This window comes from Euleptes europaea, chromosome 12 (genome assembly GCF_029931775.1).
Source record: "Euleptes europaea isolate rEulEur1 chromosome 12, rEulEur1.hap1, whole genome shotgun sequence".
Classification (NCBI taxonomy): domain Eukaryota; kingdom Metazoa; phylum Chordata; class Lepidosauria; order Squamata; family Sphaerodactylidae; genus Euleptes; species Euleptes europaea.
In genome coordinates this window covers 3,590,337-3,611,261 of record NC_079323.1, presented here as the reverse complement: position 1 = coordinate 3,611,261, position 20,925 = coordinate 3,590,337, and the positions used below count along the sequence as shown (strand labels likewise).

Here is a 20,925-nt window from a genome sequence, read left to right as displayed (position 1 = left end):
AGGAAACAGCCACGCAGATCAGAACACACCCTGCACTGAAAACTGGCTGCCCAATTCCTACATTCCACTGACAAACTTTAGAAAGGAATGTGCCGAAGACCAAAAAGGAACACACTTGCAGCTTCATCTGCCTTCTGAGATGTCCCAGCCGAGGAATCACACATCAAGGGGAGTTTTCCCTGTTCCATGCTGGTCACCGTCTGACAGTCGCCACGAACACAGTTACCAAATGCTAGGCAAAACAGGTCACAGGACCACAGAGATAAGGAGGTAGAGCAGCTCCCCTTCACACTTTCCCTCACCATTCTGTGTTCCAGCTCAACAAATGGCAACCCTCAACTGAGAACTGAACATATTCCAACTCCAGCCTTTCCTTAATCCTACGGTCCCTGAGCCAGAATGGTGTAGTGGTTAAGAGTGGTGGACTCTGATCTGGAGAACTAAGTTTGATTTCCCACTCCTCCACGCCAAAGATGCCACGGACAAGGATACTCCTGTGTCCAGGAGACCCAAGAATGCTGCCCCCCACCCCATCCCTGGCCACATCAGTGCCTCCTGTGTTCCTGCAGTTTGGGCAACTTGCCGAGGGAAAACTATTCTGCCTCCCCTCTGTGCTTCTGTTCTGTTCCCCTGCCAACTTCCCTACCTCTTGCCACCGGGTCAGTTCCCTGACCCACCTCTTGCCTGCCCCCCTCCCTTCTGGCCATGCACGTCAACCACCAACTTTGCTTCCTATCTGGGCTGCGAATGCCGTCCTGGCTTGCAGCTTTGCAGCATCCTACAGCCTGTCGAGCCGAGCAAATACTGATACAGCTCAACGAAGTTTGACATTGTTCGGGATCCAGGCAAAACTTACTGGGGTTAGCTAGATTCCAGTCCAATCACAGTTTAGAGACTCATAAGATTTTGGGGGGTGTAAGCTTCCAAGAGCAAGAAGTAGGGGAGATCTATTGGCTCAGGCCTCTGGAAGAGGATCACAGACACAAGAGTGTTGCTTCAACTCTGCCCTCCCATTTCTTGGACATTCGCCAGCTCAAACCAATCCGTTTCCCATCTCTGCTTATCGCCCTGGTATTCTCTGTAGCATTCGAAAAGCTCTCCTGGGCTCCCGCTTCATCAGGAGCAGCGACCATTACAGGCGCCGCTAATCCAGAATTGGATGAGGGCATCCGGCCCAATGAGCAAGATCTTGGGATCTTCGTGGATCCTCAGCAACAGCCTCCCAAAGGCTCCCCAGTTCTCGCTCAGGGAATTCTCCCAGCAGGTCAGAGCCCCGCCCCTGCAAAGAAACCATTTCTACCCTGCAATGCTTGTCTAGGGTACCCCAAAAGATCCAAGCAGAGCCACCTTGCCAAAAACACCAGCATAGAGTACAAGATGCCAGAGGCCCTGGCCCAGCTCTTTGGACTTTCATCTTTCATCCCCCAAAACAGCCTAGTGACTAAGGTGGAATGCCCCAAATGCTTGACCCCTTGGTCAAAGGCCTCTTTTGCACGGCTCATGGATATGCACACTTCCCTTGGCACCCTGTTCCCTGGCTACCTAGAGGCTTTTGGATTAGTCCCCTGATTGCCGGGGACAGCCCTTGTGGGGAAGGTTCTCAATCTCACCCTGGATCCTGCAGATCTCCACCCCAAATAGGAACAGAACCCCTCCCCGCCGAAGAAACTGTGTTCCCGAAATGGCGACTCAGTCAATTGCCCCTTTGATTCCTGTCCAGCAGAGGGGCTCGATTAGCCACTTGTGTCAACAGAGAGAGGTTTGTAGCCGCGGCAGCTTTATTTTGCACTCAAAAAGAAGCGGTGCGTCCACTTGCCAAGCCCATGCCGAGCTTCTCCCATCTTTACGGCCAATTCACGCAACCAAATGGGAGAGTTGGGAATTTGGAATGGTGTGTGGAAACTGTTGGGCAAAGGGGTGGGGGAAGGCAGAGCTGTACGTGCAACCAAATGATGCAGGGGCTTCTTCGTGCTCCAAACCAAGACAGGAGGACTAATACAGGACACTAATTTTACAAATTTAACTTCCAAGTGATTTGGTGGTGCAAACTGGGCGCTAAAGAGACACCAGCCCCCGTAAACCACTCCGGGCCCCCTCTTCAAGTCACTGCAGTCTGTGGGAGCGGCTAGTCAAGGCTACGGATTTGGATGCTCTTTCACCTTCTGTACTGATGTTCCCCCTTTTCTCCCCTCTCTGAACTGGGAGCACAACAAAATGACCGTACAATCAATGGAATGAATCCTCAGATTTTCACAAGATGCATTTCCTATGGCTCACGTGGTTTTCTGTTTCCTGGTGTGCAGAAGAGAGCGGGGGGGGGGGACCTACTCCACAATTTAGACAAGTGCTTGCAGAAGTGCCGGGCAATAGCTTTCCTGCTTCCAATAACACAAGGGGCTGTTACATGTAATTGCTTACTCGAGTAAGAAAGGAATGAGTTTCAATGCAGATAATGAACTGTAAGACTAATTCTGACACCTATCTGGAAGACACCAATGTCCTTTTGTACCACGTTATGGAAGATGAACCACTGTGAGAGTGTGCGCGCCCGCCTGAGGCCACACGCCCGCACTTCCAATTCTGATTTCATTTATCAGAGACGTAAAAATAAATGAAACAAAAATCGAAAGACGCCTGACCGCCAGCGCTGTGCTTTTTCGCCCAGCTGCCCCAAAACGTCACCCACTCTCCCTGGTGTGGCCAAGAACAGATTCCACAAATGAAACACAGGACGGCAAGGGACGTGAGAAGAGAGGGAAGGGAAAGCAGGGCTATTGCTCGGCGTCAGGCGATGTCGTGAAAATACTCAGGGGAACAGGAAAACAGGAGGGGGAGACTGGGGCCATGGTGAGGGAGTGGCTTTTACAAAATAAACTAAAAAAAAAGGAAGTTTACAAAATTAAAACCCTAAAGAATGCATAAAGTGACCCTTGCACGTTGTTCTTTTGTTCTTGCTAACAGACTCGGTGACGTGGGACGGCCGCTCCAGCACCGATGTAAGACTTGAATTGTTGCATACAATGGTTGACTCCAGATCTGTATGAAAGAGGGGGGGGGGAGTTTGGACAGAAGTTACAAGCAGCAACGCAGATACAGCGCAGGTTGGATTTTCATCTCCCCCATCCAGTGCTGAGAGCAAAATGGGCTTTCCTCTCCTGGCCAATCAACACCTTTGCTCGGAAGCCAGCTTCCCAGAGGGCAATTTTTCTTAGCTAAGCCACTGCGCTTCTCCGCAAGACAATCTGTTTTAACATCCTCACAGGCTTTGCGGTTTGCATGTCAGATGTGCTCCATCAGCAGTGCCAACTCATGGAAGGACAGAAGCCTTTAACGACAGCACTTCAAACGACAGATGCCAACTGCGAGGACCCCCTTCCCATAGATGGCACAATTGCAGAGCTGTGCCCTTGGCTAGATGTTGGCACACGCCAAATGAGACACAAAGGTGGTTGTTGTTTTTTAAAGAGAGGTGGTTTGAGGAAGGCTTTGCTTCACATAGTATGCACATAATTGAATGTGGAGGTTGTGAAAAATTTGGCAATATAAAATAGATATACAAATCAAACATTTACTGATATATATATCTATATACCAGGAGTCGCATAAAAATTTCTCGGGCGAAAAAGGGTAGCAAGTGGAAAAAGTTTAAGAAGCCCTGCTGTAGAAGCTCTATGGTATTATCACAGAGTTTCTACAGCTGATGCTGGCATGTAGCGGGACATTATTGCCACCCACCGCTGTTTCTCCCATTTGCTCAGAGGTGGTGCAGAAGAACAGTTGCCCAGAGTGGGCACTTGGCATCCCTACAGGGGCTAAAGTCTTACTTAAAAAAAATGAAATCTGGGAGTATCAGAGAACCTGACACTCATATCACTATACTGTTGTAACGCTAACAAAAATATTTTCTGGTAGGGTATGAGCTTTCGTGAGCCACAGCTCACTTCTTCAGATACAGCTAGAATGTGAATCCATCTGTCTTTAAGTAGAGGAGAGTGAATTCAGACAAGCATTAGTATGTAAATGTTAACAGTATGTAAATGTGAATAGCAGGCGTCATGGGATTAGGTGTGGTATGCAGAAGAGTCTGTCATGCGGACATCACAGACTCTTCTGGTCGTTTATGCATGGGTACTTTCACTCACGTTCGCCCCCAGTTTGAATCGGTTGTTCCTTGGAGTTATGCATGAGTTTTCTGTCCATTAGAGATGAGCTCTCTGCCAGCCCTCAAAATGTCTGGGTCTTCCCATTCCTGTTAACCCGACTTTTCCATCTTTCCTGAGCAAAGTCCAGGTGAAATCCCCATGCATAAGGCAAAGTGCGGGACATGCAAGCTTAGTTTCGCTCACAGCCAATTACAAAGCAGCGTGTCCAGAGGCGGGGATTCAAATGCTTCCTGCTTCCTCAGAGTTCTTTCTGAGCAAAAGAAAAGCTTTTTAAAACCGAGGCTTGGATTTCTCCCCCCTTCTTTTCAGCGCTCCGTTTTTGTTGGTGGTGTTCTTAAAATGCTTTTTTATGAAGCAGTTGGGTTTGGGGGGGGGAATTTTCTCTCACAGTGAGCACTACAAGTAAGCCAATTACAATGCAGCATTTAAAGGAGCGGGGACTTGATCTGAGCTTGGAGACCACTGGTGCAGAGATTCCCAACAGGAAAGCGTGGGTCCAGCGAGCAACGAACCTTAGGTAAAACTCCCAGGCATAAACAACCAATGAAGGTCAACCTGCCTAGAAATTAATGCTCCCAACTGCGGCACCTTTACAGCCCTCCAATCCCAGCAGCTCATTCCCCCCCCCCCCACTTACGTGGATTGGCCAATGAGATTACCAATGCGGAGGTACGTAGCTGTAGGCAGGGGTCCCCTGAGCCCTGTATGTTGGCACCGAGACTGGGTGTGCTCCGATGGCAGTGTGCTGCGGGGTGGTCAACAGAGTGCCTGGAAGAGGGAGAGAGAATCAGGACGGAGCAAGCACAGACCTTGGCCTTTCGATACAGCGAGTGCGAAACCAGGATCCCCACAGGATGCAGGCCGGGGGGGGGGGGTTCCTTGGAATGGGAGGGGCTTGGATTTATGGGGGCATGAGCCAGCTGGAAGCATTGATGCTACAGGTACTTTGCTGCAATGTGCATTGTCCGTGGTACTGTATCAAGAATGCAGAGAGGTTGGAGCCAGCGTGGTGTAGTGTTTAAGAACGGTGGACTCTGATCTGGAGAACGGGGTTTGATTCCCCACTCCTCCACATGAGCGGCAGAGGCTAATCTGGTGAACTGGATTTGTTTCCCCACTCCTACACATGAAGCCAGCTGGGTGACCTTGGGCTAGTCACAGTTCTCTTAGAGCTCTCTCAGCCCCACCTACCTCACAGGGTGTTGTGGGAAAGAGAAGGCGATTGTAAGCCGGTTTCATTCTTCCTTAAGTGGTAGAGAAAGTCGACATACAAAAACCAACTCTTCTTCTTCTATAGTATCTTGGCTTTCAATGCCGTTAATTTTCTCCTTATGGTATAGAGCAGGGGACCCCCATCTTTTTGAGCCTGTGGGCACCTTGGGAACTCTGACGCAGGATGGTAGGAAGAGCCACAAAATGGCTGCCATAGGAGGTGGAGCCAGCTGCAAAATGGCTGCTGCAGCATGCCTTCAGTCACACAAGGGTAGCCAGTAACAAGCCCTGCTTCACAATGGCCCTGCCTACTTTCTGAAAAGACAAATGTATGCCAAAATATAATATATCCAACCAATACATACAACAATCATACAATAAACACATACACTAATATCAACTATGATCCTAAATAACTATCTGCTATACAATGAACATCCTAAAGTTACAGAACAATTCCACATAAAGTCAGAAAACTGATGAAGTAAGACCACGTAACGGCAAGATTGCCTCTAGAGGACTGAATTTCGCCTTGAATCATTTGCTCCCGCTTGTGATTGAGCTATTTGCCTATGAACTGAGTTCAAGTAAATTCAAGTCACTACAGCTGCACCGATCTGACTTTATGTAGAATTGTTCTGTAACTATAGGATTTTCATTGTATAGCAGATAGTTATTTAGGATCATAGCTGATATTAGAGTATGTATTTATTGTATGATTGTTGCATGTACTGGCTGGATATATTACGTTTTGGCATACATACATCATGATTTTGGGAGTATTATTTCATGAGGTTGGCTCATCTATGTGAATTATATTTGTGATTGAGGTATGTTGTACATGGAGGTGGTGTGGTTGTTTATTACTTTCTGAAAAGCTCAGTAGGTACTGGGGAAATAATGGTGCGACTATGGGGAACCCTATTCCACCATAATAGTTACTGAAATGACTGTTACTGACAGCAGTTCTTGCTGTTTGGTTCTCACCTGCTGACATCGCCATGGTGGTCCCGGCAACCATGCCCATGGCCACACCGTTGGTTCTGGGGGCGGCCACTGGAGCCGGATAAATAGCAGAAGGGATGCTGTTTGGCTGGACCACGGTGGTGTGATGGATGACGTGAGGCTGGGCTGCATACACGGGCTGCGTGTAGTATGCTCCCTGCGGGGAAGAGCAGAAGGAGACCGCCTGGTCAGCAGAGAGCATCTCGCAAAAATTCAGCGGCGTGGGATTTCTGCTATTTATATCCCACTTTGCTCAAAGCAGCTATGTATGTATGTAAAGTGCCTTCAAGTCGCAGCCGACTTATGGCGACCCCTTATGGGGTTTTCATGGCAAGAGACTAACAGAGGTGGTTTGCCAGTGCCTTCCTCTGCACAGCAACCCTGGTATTCCTTGGCGGTCTCCCATCCAAATACTAACCAGGGCTGACCCTGCTTAGCTTCTGAGATCTAACGAGATCAGGCTAGCCTGGGCCATCCAGGTCAGGGCCAAAGCAGCTAACACCTCAATAAAATTTCAATGTATAGATTAAATACCTCACGTACTACATCATGAAGAATGTCCGACTGACAGAAAAAAATTCTTTGCCCCCAGTAATTACAGAAATAGTCAGACAGATAGAGAAATCAACTACAAGAACAATACAATATAATGTATTATAGTATAATATATATATGCATATATATAAAAATGCATATGCATATATATAAAAATGCATATGCATATATAATATGTTTTATATTATAATTGGATTGTCTCATCATAGGGTTTTCAATGGACAATGAAGAAAGCTGATAGGAAGAAAGCAGATTCGTTTGAAATGTGGTGTTGGAGGAGAGTGTTACGGATACCCTGGACCGCCAAAAAAACAAATCAGTGGGTTCTAGATCAAATCAAGCCTGAACTGACCCTAGAAGCTAAAATGACTAAACTGAGGCTGCCGTACTTAGAACACATTATGAGAAGACAAGAATCACTGGAGAAGACAATAAGACTAGGAAAAGTCGAAGGCAGCAGGAAAAGAGGAAGACCCTACAAGAGATGGATTGACTCCATAAAAGAAGCCTTGGGAGGCGGTGGGCTCTCCTTCTTTGGAGGTTTTCAAGTGGAGGCTAGATGGCCATCTGACAGCAAGGCTGATTCTGTGAACTTAAGCAGACCAGGAGAGGGAGGGAAGGAAGGGTTGCATTAGTGTTTGGTTCTTGTGGTCCTTTCTTGTATGCCCAGAGGAGTACCAATTGCCACTTTGGGGTCAGGAAGCAAGTTTTCTCCAGGCCAGATTGGCCAGGAATCCTGGAGGGGTTTTTGTTGCCATCTACTGGGCATGGAGCAGGGGTCTCTGGGGGTGTGAGGGGGAGGTAGTTGTGAATTTCCTGCATTGTGCAGGGGGTTGGACTAGATGATCCTGGTGGTCCCTTCCAACTCTATGATTCTATGAGTGTATGTGCCATGAGGAACATCTAAAGTTTTCCCAGCAGCACCTTCTGGAGATTATGCTCCAGGTAGGTGTGGAACCACGAGAAATGTAATGCCCCCAATCTCCAGAAGGATACTGCTGAGAGACTGAGAGGGAAAATCAATAGGACAGCTCTCGTTCTTTCCCTTTCTTGGCACAGTCCGATTGACCACAGTGGCTTCTGGGCCAATCTGAGGCCTGAAACCAGACAGAAATGGGTGTAGCGATGACTAGCATTATCCCAGAGTATCTGGAATCTTCTCGCAAGCTCAAGGAAGGGAGACCAGCAAACAGCAGGCCAAGCCATTTATTTATGTTATTTATAGTCTGCCTTTCTTCCAGGGACTCAAGGCAGATTACACAGAATAAATCAATACAATCAACAGTGTGGGACGTCCAGTAGACAGTGCAAGAGGGTTTGACTTGTAGAAATCTGGAAACCAACCAGAGGTGAAGCACGGCATATTTGAACAAATGAACACATGAAGCTGCCTTATACTGAATCAGACCCTTGGTCCATCAAAGTCAGTATTGTCTACTCTGACTGGCAGCGGCTCTCCAGGGTCTCAGGCAGGGGTCTTTCACATCACCTACTTGCCTAATCCATTTAACTAGAGATGCTGGAGATTCAACCTGGAACCTTCTGCATGCCAAGCAGGGGCTCTTCCACTGAGCCACAGCCCCTCCCATTTCAAGAGCAGCCTGGCTCTTTCAAGGGCGCCTTTGGCTTTGATGCCTGATGACAGCTTTAAGGGAAGAAGTTTCAAGTGGCTGACAGAACTGGTTGTCACCAAATACAACGGCCACCCTCAGCATCAGCGGCTTCCACTAAACCCCTTTCCAGGCAATGTGAACAGGTAAAGCTGCCTTCTACTGAATCAGGCTGAGAGGTGAACCGCACACCATTTATCGTTGAGCAGGGGTTCAAACAAACATCAATCTCTTTTACACTAGCAGCAGGTAACCTTCTCCCCTGCGTGCAGTAAAAGCCGGTGTAAAAACGGACATTAAAACAGTCTTAAAACCGTCATCAAGGCAGCCAACAATAGGAGCCAGTGAAGCCGAACCTCACCGAAGGAGGGAAGCAAACGCACTTCCCGGATGAGCGAGAAACTTCAAAGATCTGAAAGATCATGTATTGGTGCCTCTCTGTCACGGTTCAAGAGCCATTTATGCAGGTATTTTCCCCTCGCGGTCACCTCGGTGCTTCGTTTTGATTATGCATGCCTTTCCCGACTGCCAGAGGTTGCTTCGCTCTCCCCGCGCCTTGCTCTCCCCGTGCTTTCTGGATGCTGTTTTAGCAAGAATCTGGAAAACGCTGGCAAAACGTGGGGAAATGAATGGGGAGAGCAAGGCGACCTCTGATGGTTGGGAAAGGCATGCATCATCAAAACAAAGCACCGGAGCAGTCCGGGGGGGGGGACGGGGGGGTGACAGCGAGGGAAACATCCCTGCAGAAATGGCCAAGGCCAATACTGTCCACTAAGACTGGCAGGGTCTCAGCTGGGCATCACCTACTGCCAAATCCTTTAGATGGAGATTGCGAGGATTGAAGAAATATATAAATAATGAAAATATAAACATTGTTTCATCAGATTGATAAATGCACACTTCTTATATGGGAGAATGAGCCCCGTGGTGCAGAGTAGTAAGCTGCAGTACTGCAGTCCAAGCTCTGCTCATGACCTGAGTTCGATCCCGACGGAAGTCAGTTTCAGGTAGCCGGCTCAAGGTGGACTCAGCCTCCCATCCTTCCGAGGTCGGTAAAATGAGTACCCAGCTTGCTGGGGGTAAAGGGAAGATGACTGGGGAAGGCACTGGCAAACCACCCCGCAAACAAAGTCTGCCTTGGAAACGTCGGGTTGTGACGTCACCCCATGGGTCAGGAATGACCCGGTGCTTGCACAGGGGACCTTTACCTTTTTATATGGGAGACATATACAGCCCAGAATAACAACTAGACAATCTTACCAGATGTTTGTGTAACTGATAAAATATTATACAACCCTTACATGCCTGGTCTGTTTTATATTATCTGTATATGTATTTTTATCTGTCAATGTGTGCATGGTTTACATGGGTTTCAAATAGGCCGCTGAGGAAGGCCCTATAGGCCAAAACGTGTCTGGCATGTGGTTATAGATATCCACCTTAGGAAATGCCATTGTGCTGTTTAAATGTTTTAAAATAATTTTAATATTGACATAGCACTTCTAATAAATTATATTTTCATGATTTATATTTTTTCATCCCACCCAACCTTGGGTTCCCAGCTTCTGTTTTCTAGATTGGGTTTTATTCCCCGCTTTTTTCTTCTACGATTGCGGGGATTGAACATGGGGCCTTCGCATTCCAGGCCGGGGCTCTACCATTGAGCCACAGCCCCTCTCCACAACAGCCTCCCAGGAAGCTGCCTTATACTGATTCAGATCATTGGTCTATCGAGGTCAGTGTTGTCTATTCCAATCGACACTGGCTTTCCAAGATATCAGGATCAGGTCTTTCACACCACCCACTGTCTGATCCTTTAAAGGGAAGATGCCTGGGTTTGAACCTGGGACCTTCTGCATGCCAAGCAGATGCTCCACCACTAAGCCATGGCTCTTCTTCAGGATCTTGAGCAGAGGTCTTTCCCATCACCTGCTGCCTGGTCCTTGAAACTGGATGGGGATTGAACCTGGGACCTTCTGCACACCAAGCAGATGCTCTACCACAGAGCCATCACTGTCTCTCCCCTAATATGAGCAAACGTGGCAGAGGAGAAGAACCATGACAGGTAGGTACTGTGAGCTTTCAGAGCTCTGAATTCTCTCTCACCTGGGAAGTGCGTTTGCTTCCCGCCTTCGGTGAGCTTCGGCTTCACTGGCTCCTTTTGTTGGCTGCCTTGATGACGGTTTTAAGACTGTTTTAATGTCTGTTTTTAAGCCGGCTTTTACGAGGCGCAGGGGAGGAGAAGGTTACCTGCTGCTCGTGTGAAAGAGAGTGAAGTTTGTTTGATCCCCTGCTCAACAATAAATGGTGTGCATCTTGGCCTGCTATGCTAAACAATCGCTATTATGGTTTGCCTTCAAAGGGATGTTTTGTCTTTGAGGCTCGAAGAACCTGGCTTTCTTTGCAGGATGGACACGTTCGGCTGTCTGCATCTGGTTTATTTTGGAATAAGAAAGCACTGAAGTTTTTGGCATTTGGGGAATATTTGCTTTATTTACATGTGTGCAAGTAAAGCACAGGTGTAAGTGGGGAAGGCAGCAGAAGCCCCAGCCTACATCAGACCCCCAAGGGGCCTCGGGTGGTTCAAGAAGTTGTCAGCAGTCTGCCGAACTCCAAACCCGCTACACACAAACATGCTTGCTCTAAGACAGCCATTATTGGAACCAAGATACCCAGCTTGGTGTAGTGGTTAAGATGGGCCATCTCTAATCTGGAGTACCAGGTTTGATTCCCCACTCCTCCACATGAGCGGCAGACTCTAATCTGAAGAACCGGGTTCGATTCTCCCACTCCTCCACATGAGCGACAGACTCTGCACCTGGAGAGCTGGGTTCAATTCCCCGCTCCTCCACATGCAGCCTCCTGGGTGACCTTGGGCCAGTCACAGTTCTCTCCAAACTCTCTCAGCCCCACCTACCTCACAAGGTACCTGTTGTGGGGAGGGTAAGGGATGGGGCAGGAGATTGTAAGCCACTTTGACACTCCCTTCTTCTAAAGACCACTCTTCTTCTTCTAAAGAACTGCCTTCTTCCATATGAACCTACCTGCTCACTCTGGTCATCCACGGCGGTCCTGCTTTGGTTATCCCTGCCATCTGAGGCTAGACAGATGGTGACCCATGTAAGGGCCTTCTTGGTCGTGGCACCAAAACTTTGGAAGTCCCTCCCCAGGGAGATTAATCTGTCTCCTTCTGTGGGTGTCTTTCGCCAGCAGGTGAAGACTTTTTTGTTTCGCCCGCCATGCCCCCGATAACGATCACCAGGTCCTCCTTCCTGGTTCTGGTGTTGTTTGTTTATGCGTTTTTATTAAATTATTTTATCATTTTTTAATGTTGCTTTTAATTGTTCAAATGTTTTAAATGTTTTTTTTTTACGTTCACCAGCTTGGGGACGCTGAATGGGTGGAAAGGCAGCATAAAAATGTCTTCTATTATGGAAATTTTCCATTAGCCGACTTTAGCTACTTGCACGAACCCCAAAGTTTGGTGAGGATTGGGTCGGGGGTCCGGTGTTATGGGCTCTGGAGAGGTCGCCCCCTCCCTCCTCCATAGACAAGCATTAGCCAATTAGCGAACAGAGAATCTCTTACCTTCCAATGCTTCTGTATGGAGGTGGGAGGGGGCGACCTCTTTCAGACCCCATAATTTCAGACTCCCCAACCCAATCTTCACCAAACTTGGGGGTTCTTGCAAGGAGAGTCCCTGCAAGCTACCCTGCAAGTTTGGGGGGGTCTACCTGAAAAAAATGCCCCCCAGGAGCTTCACAAAGCCTGGGGAGAACCCGAAAAATCAGATAATTACCCATTTTTTTCGGGAATGGCCAATTTGGCTTTGGCTTTCCCCCCAGGTTTTGGAATTCGATAAACCTGAACCTGAAATTTACCAAAATGGCTTTTTTCCCGCTTATCTTCGATTCGGGTTTGTCGATATGCACAGCCCTAGCTATAATACATAATACAATACTGCTTTAAATATTTTGGCTGTTTGTTATGCATAATATATTCTTATTCCTTCATGTTGTGTGTGTGTGTGTGTGTGTGTGTGTGTGTGTGTGTGTGTGTGTGTGTGTGTGTGTGAGTGAAGTGCTGTCAAGTTGCTTCCGACTCATGGCGACTCATGGAGTCATGTTCTATACTGTGTTTATAATGCTAGGTAGAGATAAAGCATTTTATAGACACACACACAGATACACGTACCTGGGCATACAGGTTCTGCTGTGGGTAGGCACTTCGGATGGGGTACATCGCAGTTTGGTACGGGTTTGGCGATGGCGAGTAAGGAGGGGGCGCGCTGTTACTCTGGGTAGGCGGGACCTTGTAGGGAGTCCCAGCGGTATACCCTGTTGAGAAGACAAGCAAAAAGGACGTCAGGGAGATCCATGTGGCCACCTCAACTGCATCTTCACCAGTTAAAAGTCTGATTTCAAGAGTCAAAGTGAACCTTTCAAATGATGAGACCTGAGGCACTATCCAGAGCAAAGCCTCTTAGCGCAAGATGCACTGAAATGAATGGGAGTGCAGCAGCAGCTCCTAGTGGGTAGCAACATTTTCATTATCTTTTAAGTAGAACCTCTAACAGCAGATTTAGATTGTGATGAGAATCCAAAGGATTTCCTCTGTCTTTTCAGGGACTGGAGGGGCTCAAGCAGTCTCCCCAGGCAAAGGCGAGCACCGTGGCCAACTTATGCCGGCCCCGCTACTGAACACATGAAACTGCCTTATACTGAATGAAGCTGCCTTATACTGACCCCTGCCTTGGTCCATTGAAGTCTGTATTGTCTACTCAGACAGGCAGCAGCTCTCCGGGGTCTCAGGCAGGGGTCTTTTGCATCACCTGCCTGCCTAGTCCCTTTAACTGGAGATGCCGGGGAAAGAACCTGGGACCTTCTGCATGTCATGCAGAGGTGCTCCTTCTGAGCCACAGCCCCTCCCCTAAAGGTTTATATTGAAAACTGCTTTCGTTTTCATCAATCTACGATGCTTACTGTGAACATCCAAAGCTGCCTTATACTGAATCAGACCCTTGGTCCATTAAGGTCAGTATTGTGTACTCAGACCGGCAGCGGCTCTCCAGGGTCTCAGGCAGAGGTCTTTCACATCACCTGCTTGCCTAGTCCCCTTAACTGGAGATGCCGGGGATTGAACCTGGGACCTTCTGCATGCCAAGCAGATGCTCTACCAGAGCTCCTCCCCAATGACTCCCATAGCAGAATGGGGCACCGTGGAACCCAAGCAGGGTTTGTACAAGGCCGAGACCAAACACTGCACTAAAGCGCTGACCTGGGAGGGGTATTTTTAAGAGGAATTCTCTCTTTTTTATCATTAGCATTTTAATGTGAAGAAGTGTACATCTTTCAAATGTTTAGTACATTAGCAGGTAATAAAACAAATCTTCAAAAATCTGAAGGGGTCAGCTGTAATTTATACTTTTCCCACTTAGCTGAACTTTCTGATGTGTTATTTATTGAATATAAAGCAACACCTATATTTCTGGGCATCTGAATCCCCCCCCCCCCAAATATTGAGAAAATATCAGATTATAATGCAATCTGAAATTCCTGAGTTATTAACTTTTTAGTCATTTCTCATCAGACTGTGGTTAGACAGAAGAGCTATAATAAAAATGGTTTTATTACCGAATTTTTTTAAATTAATCCTTTTTACGTGAAGATCAATACCTTCAATGAGTGGCAACAAATTATTTTAAAGTTTATAAGACTAGGAAAACCTTCTAGAAGAGCTGCAAACATAATGTATAGAAATGTTTCTCAAGGAGGCCTAGGGGTTCCCAATATTACAAGGCAACAAGGTTGGCATTTTTGGGTGTGTGTGATTTACATTTATTTATTTTAGATAATAATACAAAAGATAAAAAACAATTAAACCAGATAGAACAAATGAAGCAAAAAGAACTGAGATTACAACTACACATAATTTCCTTTGTTCAATTGCACCCTGAAATCCAGCAATCCCCCCCCCCCTTTTAGGAACTGGAGTCTGTTTGGATTAAAAGAGAAATTAGAAGGGGGAAGGAAGGGAGGTTCTACAAAATTTCAGAATTTCATTCTGCAGACGCTTCCCAAGCCTTCCTACCCTCTTGCTAGAGCATCACCCTGTAGTGTGTAACCTCATCATCATCATCAACAAAAACCCTGCAAATGACAAGAGGATGCATAGAGGTGTATCAGAAAACTACAGAGAAAGGAAAGAGAAATTCTTCTTTTGAAAGAGAAAAAGAAAATAAGAGGAGCCAATGGAGGAGGAGGAGGAGAAGGAGAAGAAGAGTTGCCAGGTCCCTCTTTGCCACTGGTGAGAGGTTTTGGGGGTGAAGCCTGAGGAGGGTGGGGTTTGGGGAGGGGAGGGACTTAAATGCTATGGAGTCCAATTGCTAAAGCAGCCATTTTCTCCAGCGTGACTGATCTCAATCAGCTGGAGATCAGGTGTAATAGCAGGAGATCTCCAGCTAGTACCTGGAGGTTGGCAACCAGAAGAAGACGAAGAAGACGAAGATGAAGAAGGAGAAGGAGGAGTAGGAGTTGGTTTTTATATGCTGACTTTCTCTACCACTTAAGGAAGAATCTAATCGGCTTACAATCACCTTCCCTTCCCCTCTCCTTTGCACCCACTCGAATATTCAAGCAACACATAAAGACGAGCAACGGACTATCCACAGCGTCTGGGTCCCCAGGGGTTTTTGCTTGCCATTTGACTGCTTACAAAAAATGTCACTCCGGACTTACCTGAAAGGCAGCTTTGTGCCTTTGTACAAAAAAAACCCCTATGGCATGTACACAGGAGGCCTCACTTTTAAAATTCTGGACAAACAAGGAGTAGACAGTATCGCAGGGTTCTGTACTCAGTTCCCTGACACGGATCAGAATTGGAACCGAATCGGAAACAGACGGCAAGAAACTGAGCTGACTCAACTGGTCTAAGTGGGTACCAGGAAACCACGGGCACCACATAGGCGACCCTTGGTCTAAGCTGAGAAACGGGTTGGCGGGTAGAAAAGAGTTTGTTGACAGGTCCATTGAGTAGAGTCAACAGAAATCTACCTCACCAGTCCCTTGTTGGCAATACAGAAGCAGAGGATCTGTCAAGCGAAGAGGGTCTTAAGGACAGCCCCCCCCCAAATTGCACAATTCTGCCTTTTGCATTTTTACCCAACCCTTCTCTTCCCAATTGTTCAGGAGGGCATAGACAGTTCTTCCTTCCGGCATTCCCAAATAAGCCAAGGAGAAATGAGCATTTCTAGACACTTCCAAACCCCTTTCTCGATTTCCCATCTGAACCACAGTGAAAGTCCTCTTGGCCTAACATCGGAACCAAACTTCTTCAAAAAGGGGGAGATTCCTCATCCTCCCCCCTCTCTCCATAACATCACAGCCTTAGCTCAAAATGCCAGAAAAGCCACAAAGAAATCTTCCGACACATAGCTCAAAGCCACTTCCCAAATAACCCGGATAGGTATTCAAATTTTTCAGGTTCAGCTATTTCCCCCTTTAGATCTGTGCTGTGGGCCTTCTCCAGGGCTAGAGAAAGCCTGCAGCACAGATCTAAAGCAAGGCTTGGCAACAAAGATCTAAGTGAATGCCACCTGGGAGTCCCATAGGAAGGCAAGGGAATGTTTCTTTCACTGTGTTCCTTATCTGTGCTGAATTTTTCCAGCATTTTTGGGATTCGTGTTTATTAACCCGAAATTGTTTGAAAAATCTGGGTTTTCCGGATTTTTCAAAAACAAAAATCAGGTTTAATAAACCCGAATCTAAAAAATACCAGGGAGAAACTGGTGCACACCCGATATGATGCATGAAGTTGCCTTCGACTGAAACAGACTCTTGGTCCATCGAAGTCGGTATTGTCTACTCAGACTGTAAGTAGCTCTCTAGGGTCTCTGGCAGAGGTCTTTCACACGGTCTTTTAAGATGCAGATGATGGGATTGAACTTGGGACCTTCTGAATGTCAAGCAGATGCCCTACCACAGGAGTGTCAAACATATGGCCCTGTTCTACCAAGTGACATTTATGTCATATCCGGCACTCGTAACAAATAAGTTTGACACCCCTGCTCTACCACTTAGAGAGAAGAAGAGTTGGTTTTTATATGCCGACTTTCTCTACCACTTAAGGGAGACTCAAACCGGCTTACAATCACCTTCCCTTCCCCTCCCTACAACAGATATCTTGTGAGGTAGGTGGGACTGAGAGAGCTCTAAGAGAGCTATGACTAGCCCAAGGTCATCCAGCAGGCTTCATGTGGAGGAGTGGGGAAACCAACCCAGTTCACCAGATTAGAGCCTACCGGTCATGTGGAGAAGTGGGGAATCAAACCCAGTTTTCCTGATTAGAGTCTACTGCTCCAAACCACTGCTCTTAACCACTACACCACACTGGCTCTCATGCTCTTAGCCAGCTAAGACTCACAGCCCTTCTCTTCTGATCACCTTGCTGGAAAAGTGTCCAGGCAGGCTCTGTCCTTAACTGAGGAATGTCTCAGCTGTTCACTCTCGTCATCTGGGGCTGGCTGCAGCTCCTCGACTAGGTGCTGCAACAGCTCCTGCATGGATGTCTTGCCAACTGGACCTTGCATGCATGCCCCACTGTCATTTTGGGCCCACCGCTTATTTGACTGATCACTGCCTTCCGTCAAGGGTAAGTGAACTCTGCAAGCTGCTACCCCTGAAGTGTAATTCCATCTGCCCTTCAGTTCTCTTCCCCCCAAGGTTGACCCCATACAATCCAGGCCAGAAAGATAGGAGCAGTTTTGCAAGAGGGGCTTAGTTGTTTTCTGTGGTCCCAGAAGGTCGGACCAGAACCAACCGGTTGAAATTAAATCAAAAGAGTTTCTATCTAGACATTAGGAAGAATTTTCTAACAATTAGAGTGGTTCCTCAGTGGAACAGGCTTCCTCAAGAGGTGGTAAGCTCTCCTTCCCTGGGAGTTTTGAAGCAGAGGCTAGATGGCCATCTGTCAGCAATGCTGATTCTATGACCTTAGGCAGATCACGAGAGGGATCTTGGCCATCTTCTGGGCATGGAGTAGGGGTCACTGGGGTGTTGGGGGGAGAGGGAATAGTTGTGAATTTCCTGCATTGTGCAGGTGGTTGGACTAGATGACCCTGGTGGTCCCTTCCAACTATGATTCTATGATTCTAAAAATAACACATCTTAATGCTGACTGTTACTTCTGCCCCATAAATGCTAAAGGGAACCACAACAAAATAATGGATGCAAAAATAGGCAATATAACCCCCCTCCCAAATCAAAAGAGAAAATGGGGGGGGGGAGAGAGACAGAGAGAGAGATGAGAGGAGGCAACACCACCCGTAATAACCCCAGAAGTAAAGTTCTATTTACTGAATGCTGCTGACGACGCTTGGTATGCTCTGTTCTCCGTCCCAGTGTCCACTGGGAGGTGAAAGGTACCCTCAGTGGCACAAGAGGACGATGTCTGGGGCCAGGCCTGTTTCATCAGAAGCGTCGCTTGAGTGAAGACAGAAGAGAAGGTGTTATAAAGGGAACGAACAGCCGGGACGACAATTACAATTGAAGGTGCGGCAGAAAAGAACAGGAGTCCAGGAGCATCTTCAAGACTTAACAAAATTCCTGGCAGGGTAGGAGCTTTTGTGAGCCACAGCTCACTTCTTCAGGTACAGTTAGAATGTCAGTCCATCTGCCCTTAAGTAGAGAAGAGTGAATTCACATACCTAATGGCAATAGCATGTAAATGTCAACAGCAGGTAAATGACATGGGGGCTGTGGCTCCGTGGTGGAGTGTCTGCTTGGCATGCAGAAGGTCCCAGGTTCAATCCCCGGCATCTCCAGTTAAAAGGGACTAGAAAAGTAGATGATGTGAAAGACATCTGCCTGAGACCCTGGAGAGCCACTGCCAGTCTGAGTAGACAATACTGACTTTGATGGACCAAGGGTCTGATTCAGTAGAAGGCAGCTTCATGTGTTCATGTGACACTGGCAGGCATGATTGGATTAGGTATGATATGCAGAGGCTAGCAGAAGTCACCATTGGTAATGAGACAGGAATCCCAGGTCTCTATTCAATCCAGGATAATGCATTGTCTCTACTTAAGGATAGAGGGACTCACATTTTAGCTGTATCTGAAGAAGTGAGCTGTGGCTCACGAAAGCTCACACCCTGCCAGAAATTTTGTTAGTCTTTAAGGTGCTACTGGACTCTTGCTCTTTTCTACTGCTACAGACAGACTGACATGGCTACCCATCGTGATCTATCTCGTATGAAGGCGCCGTATCTAGTTTCAAAATCCGCTCTTTGGGTTGGGCAAGGCTTCCAGAATTGCTTTTGTAGAGACGGCAGGCGACGGGCATGAGGAGGGACCAGCACACGTTCGCCTTAAGCTGGCGCAACACACTGCAGATACGAGTTTGGCTCACGGATAGACAGCCCCACTGCTGTTGTCCTGTTCTGAAACCACTTTGCCCCATCTAGAAGATGAGTGGGATAAGCGGCAGCCGCAAGAATCGATGGCAAAAAGCTAACGACCCGCGCCCGTTATCAGCAGCGGCCATAACAGAAGCGGCCAATTATATTCCGTGCAAGTCCAAATATCTCGTTTGGTGGATTCTGGGAAGACAAGGAGGGATGGCGGCTCAACTGCTTCCCTCGCCTCGCGTTATCTGCTCTGCCAGTGTTCTGGACCCACCGCACACATGTCCATAATTCTGTTCCCCCTCCTCTGCCACACTCGCCTGCTCTACGCTTCTTTCCTCCTGTGTCTTTGCCCTCTTCAGTCAGTGGACTCCTTGGTACATATCCTTTTGCACTGTCCTTACGTATACCAACTTAGGCTAAAATGGATTATCCCATGTTTTAACAAATGGTCCACGTCGTCTCGAGCAACTTTGGAGCAAAAGTTTCAGTTCCTCTTAGAGGACTCTGACCTTCAGCGTACCTATTTTTGTTGCTCGTTTTTTGGAGGCTGCAGAGAAGAGACGAAGGGAGATGTTTTTAGAGGTGGGTCTTATTTAAGTTTTATAGTTTTATTGTTCAAGACCTTGGTCTAAGAACAGGGGGAAAGAAAGAATACAAGAGCTTCTTTCCTCCTCACAGAGCCAGAGTACACGCCTATCATGAGCCAAGATTTGGGTCCAGTAGCACCTTAGAGACCAACAAGATTTCCACGATGTAGGGCTTTGGAGAGTCAAAGCTCCCACCATCAGATACAAGTAGGAACGGTGGACCCTATCTGAAGAAGAGAGTTTTGACTCTCGAAAGCTGATACCCTGGAAATCCCAACTGGACCTGAATCTTGCTTTTCTACTGCAGACCAACATGGATACCCACTTGAAACTATACTGTTGTGAGTCTACCCCCCACCCCAAGACCAACTTATACATCATACTCACAATCACTGGGGGCAAGTCTTTAACCCAGGGGAGTCGAACTCATTTGTACGAGAGCCAGATATGACATAAATGTCACTTAGCTCAGCCGGGCCATGCCTCGCAAGCCCAGAGCAGGTGTGTGTGTGTGTATGTGTGTGACTGCCTCAGCTGGTTAGCCCAGAGCAGGTTCGCAAGCCTAGATTGAGGGGTGTGTTTGTGTGGCTGCCTCAGATGGCTCGCGGGCTGGATAGGAACTCTCAAGGGGCCGAATCCCCACTTTAACCTCTCTCTAGCAGCTGCTGCAACAGTGGAAGACGGTAACATGTGATGCTGAGCGGCGGACTCTAATCTGGTGACCCAGGTTCGATTCCCCACTCCTCCACCCGAGAGGTGGACTCTAATCTGGAAAACCAGGTTCGGTTCCCCACTCCTCCACCTGAGCGGCAGAGGCTAATCTGGAGAACCGGGTTCAATTCCCCACTCTTCCACATGAGCGGCGGACTCTAATCTGGAGAACCAGGTTCGATTCCCCGCTCCTCCACATGAGCGGTGGACCCTAAATCAGCATATAAAAACCAACTCTTCTTCCAAGTGATTCACTATTCCATTCTCCTACCTACCGACTCTACTGACTCATCAGAAAGCTCATATTGAAATAAATGTTGTTTGTCTTTAGGGTTGCCAGGTCCCCTTTTGCCACCAGTGGGAGGTTTTGGGGGAGGTTTTGGGGGCGGAGCCTGAGGAGGGCGGGGTTTGGGGAGGGAAGGGACTTCAACGCCATAGAGTCTAATTGCCAAAGCAGCCATTTTCTCCAGGTGAACTGATTTCTATCGGCTGGAGATCAGTTGTAACAGCAGGAGATCTCCAGCTAGTACCTGAAGGTTGGCAACCCTATTCATCTTTACGGTGCCACTGGACGTTTATTTTATCTTCCCTGACAGCCCCACCAATTCCCGGATGGGTTTCCCCCTTTGGATTCCCCATGCAATGGAAGACAAGCGGCCTCTTTGGAACAGGATCTAA

The 20,925-nt window shown here is 47.6% G+C and overlaps 1 protein-coding gene across 2 annotated transcripts in view; it reads right to left on the bottom strand.

Annotated features, from left to right (window-relative positions):
* Positions 1-2,886: 2,886 nt before the first annotated feature.
* The window catches only part of FAM168A (family with sequence similarity 168 member A), a 73,870-nt gene continuing 55,831 nt past the window's right edge, over positions 2,887-20,925 (bottom strand). Inside the window, exons 3-7 of one of the 2 annotated variants that reach the window (XM_056858082.1) lie at positions 17,899-18,024; positions 12,740-12,882; positions 6,363-6,537; positions 4,801-4,931; positions 2,887-3,036 (exon numbers count right to left, since the gene is read on the bottom strand). In XM_056858082.1, coding sequence (XP_056714060.1) covers positions 4,819-4,931; positions 6,363-6,537; positions 12,740-12,882; positions 17,899-18,024 — 557 coding nt within the window. In that variant the 3' untranslated portion in view covers positions 2,887-3,036; positions 4,801-4,818. The remainder of the gene's footprint in view (positions 3,037-4,800; positions 4,932-6,362; positions 6,538-12,739; positions 12,883-17,898; positions 18,025-20,925) is intronic. The other variant, XM_056858083.1, reaches the window with a different exon arrangement.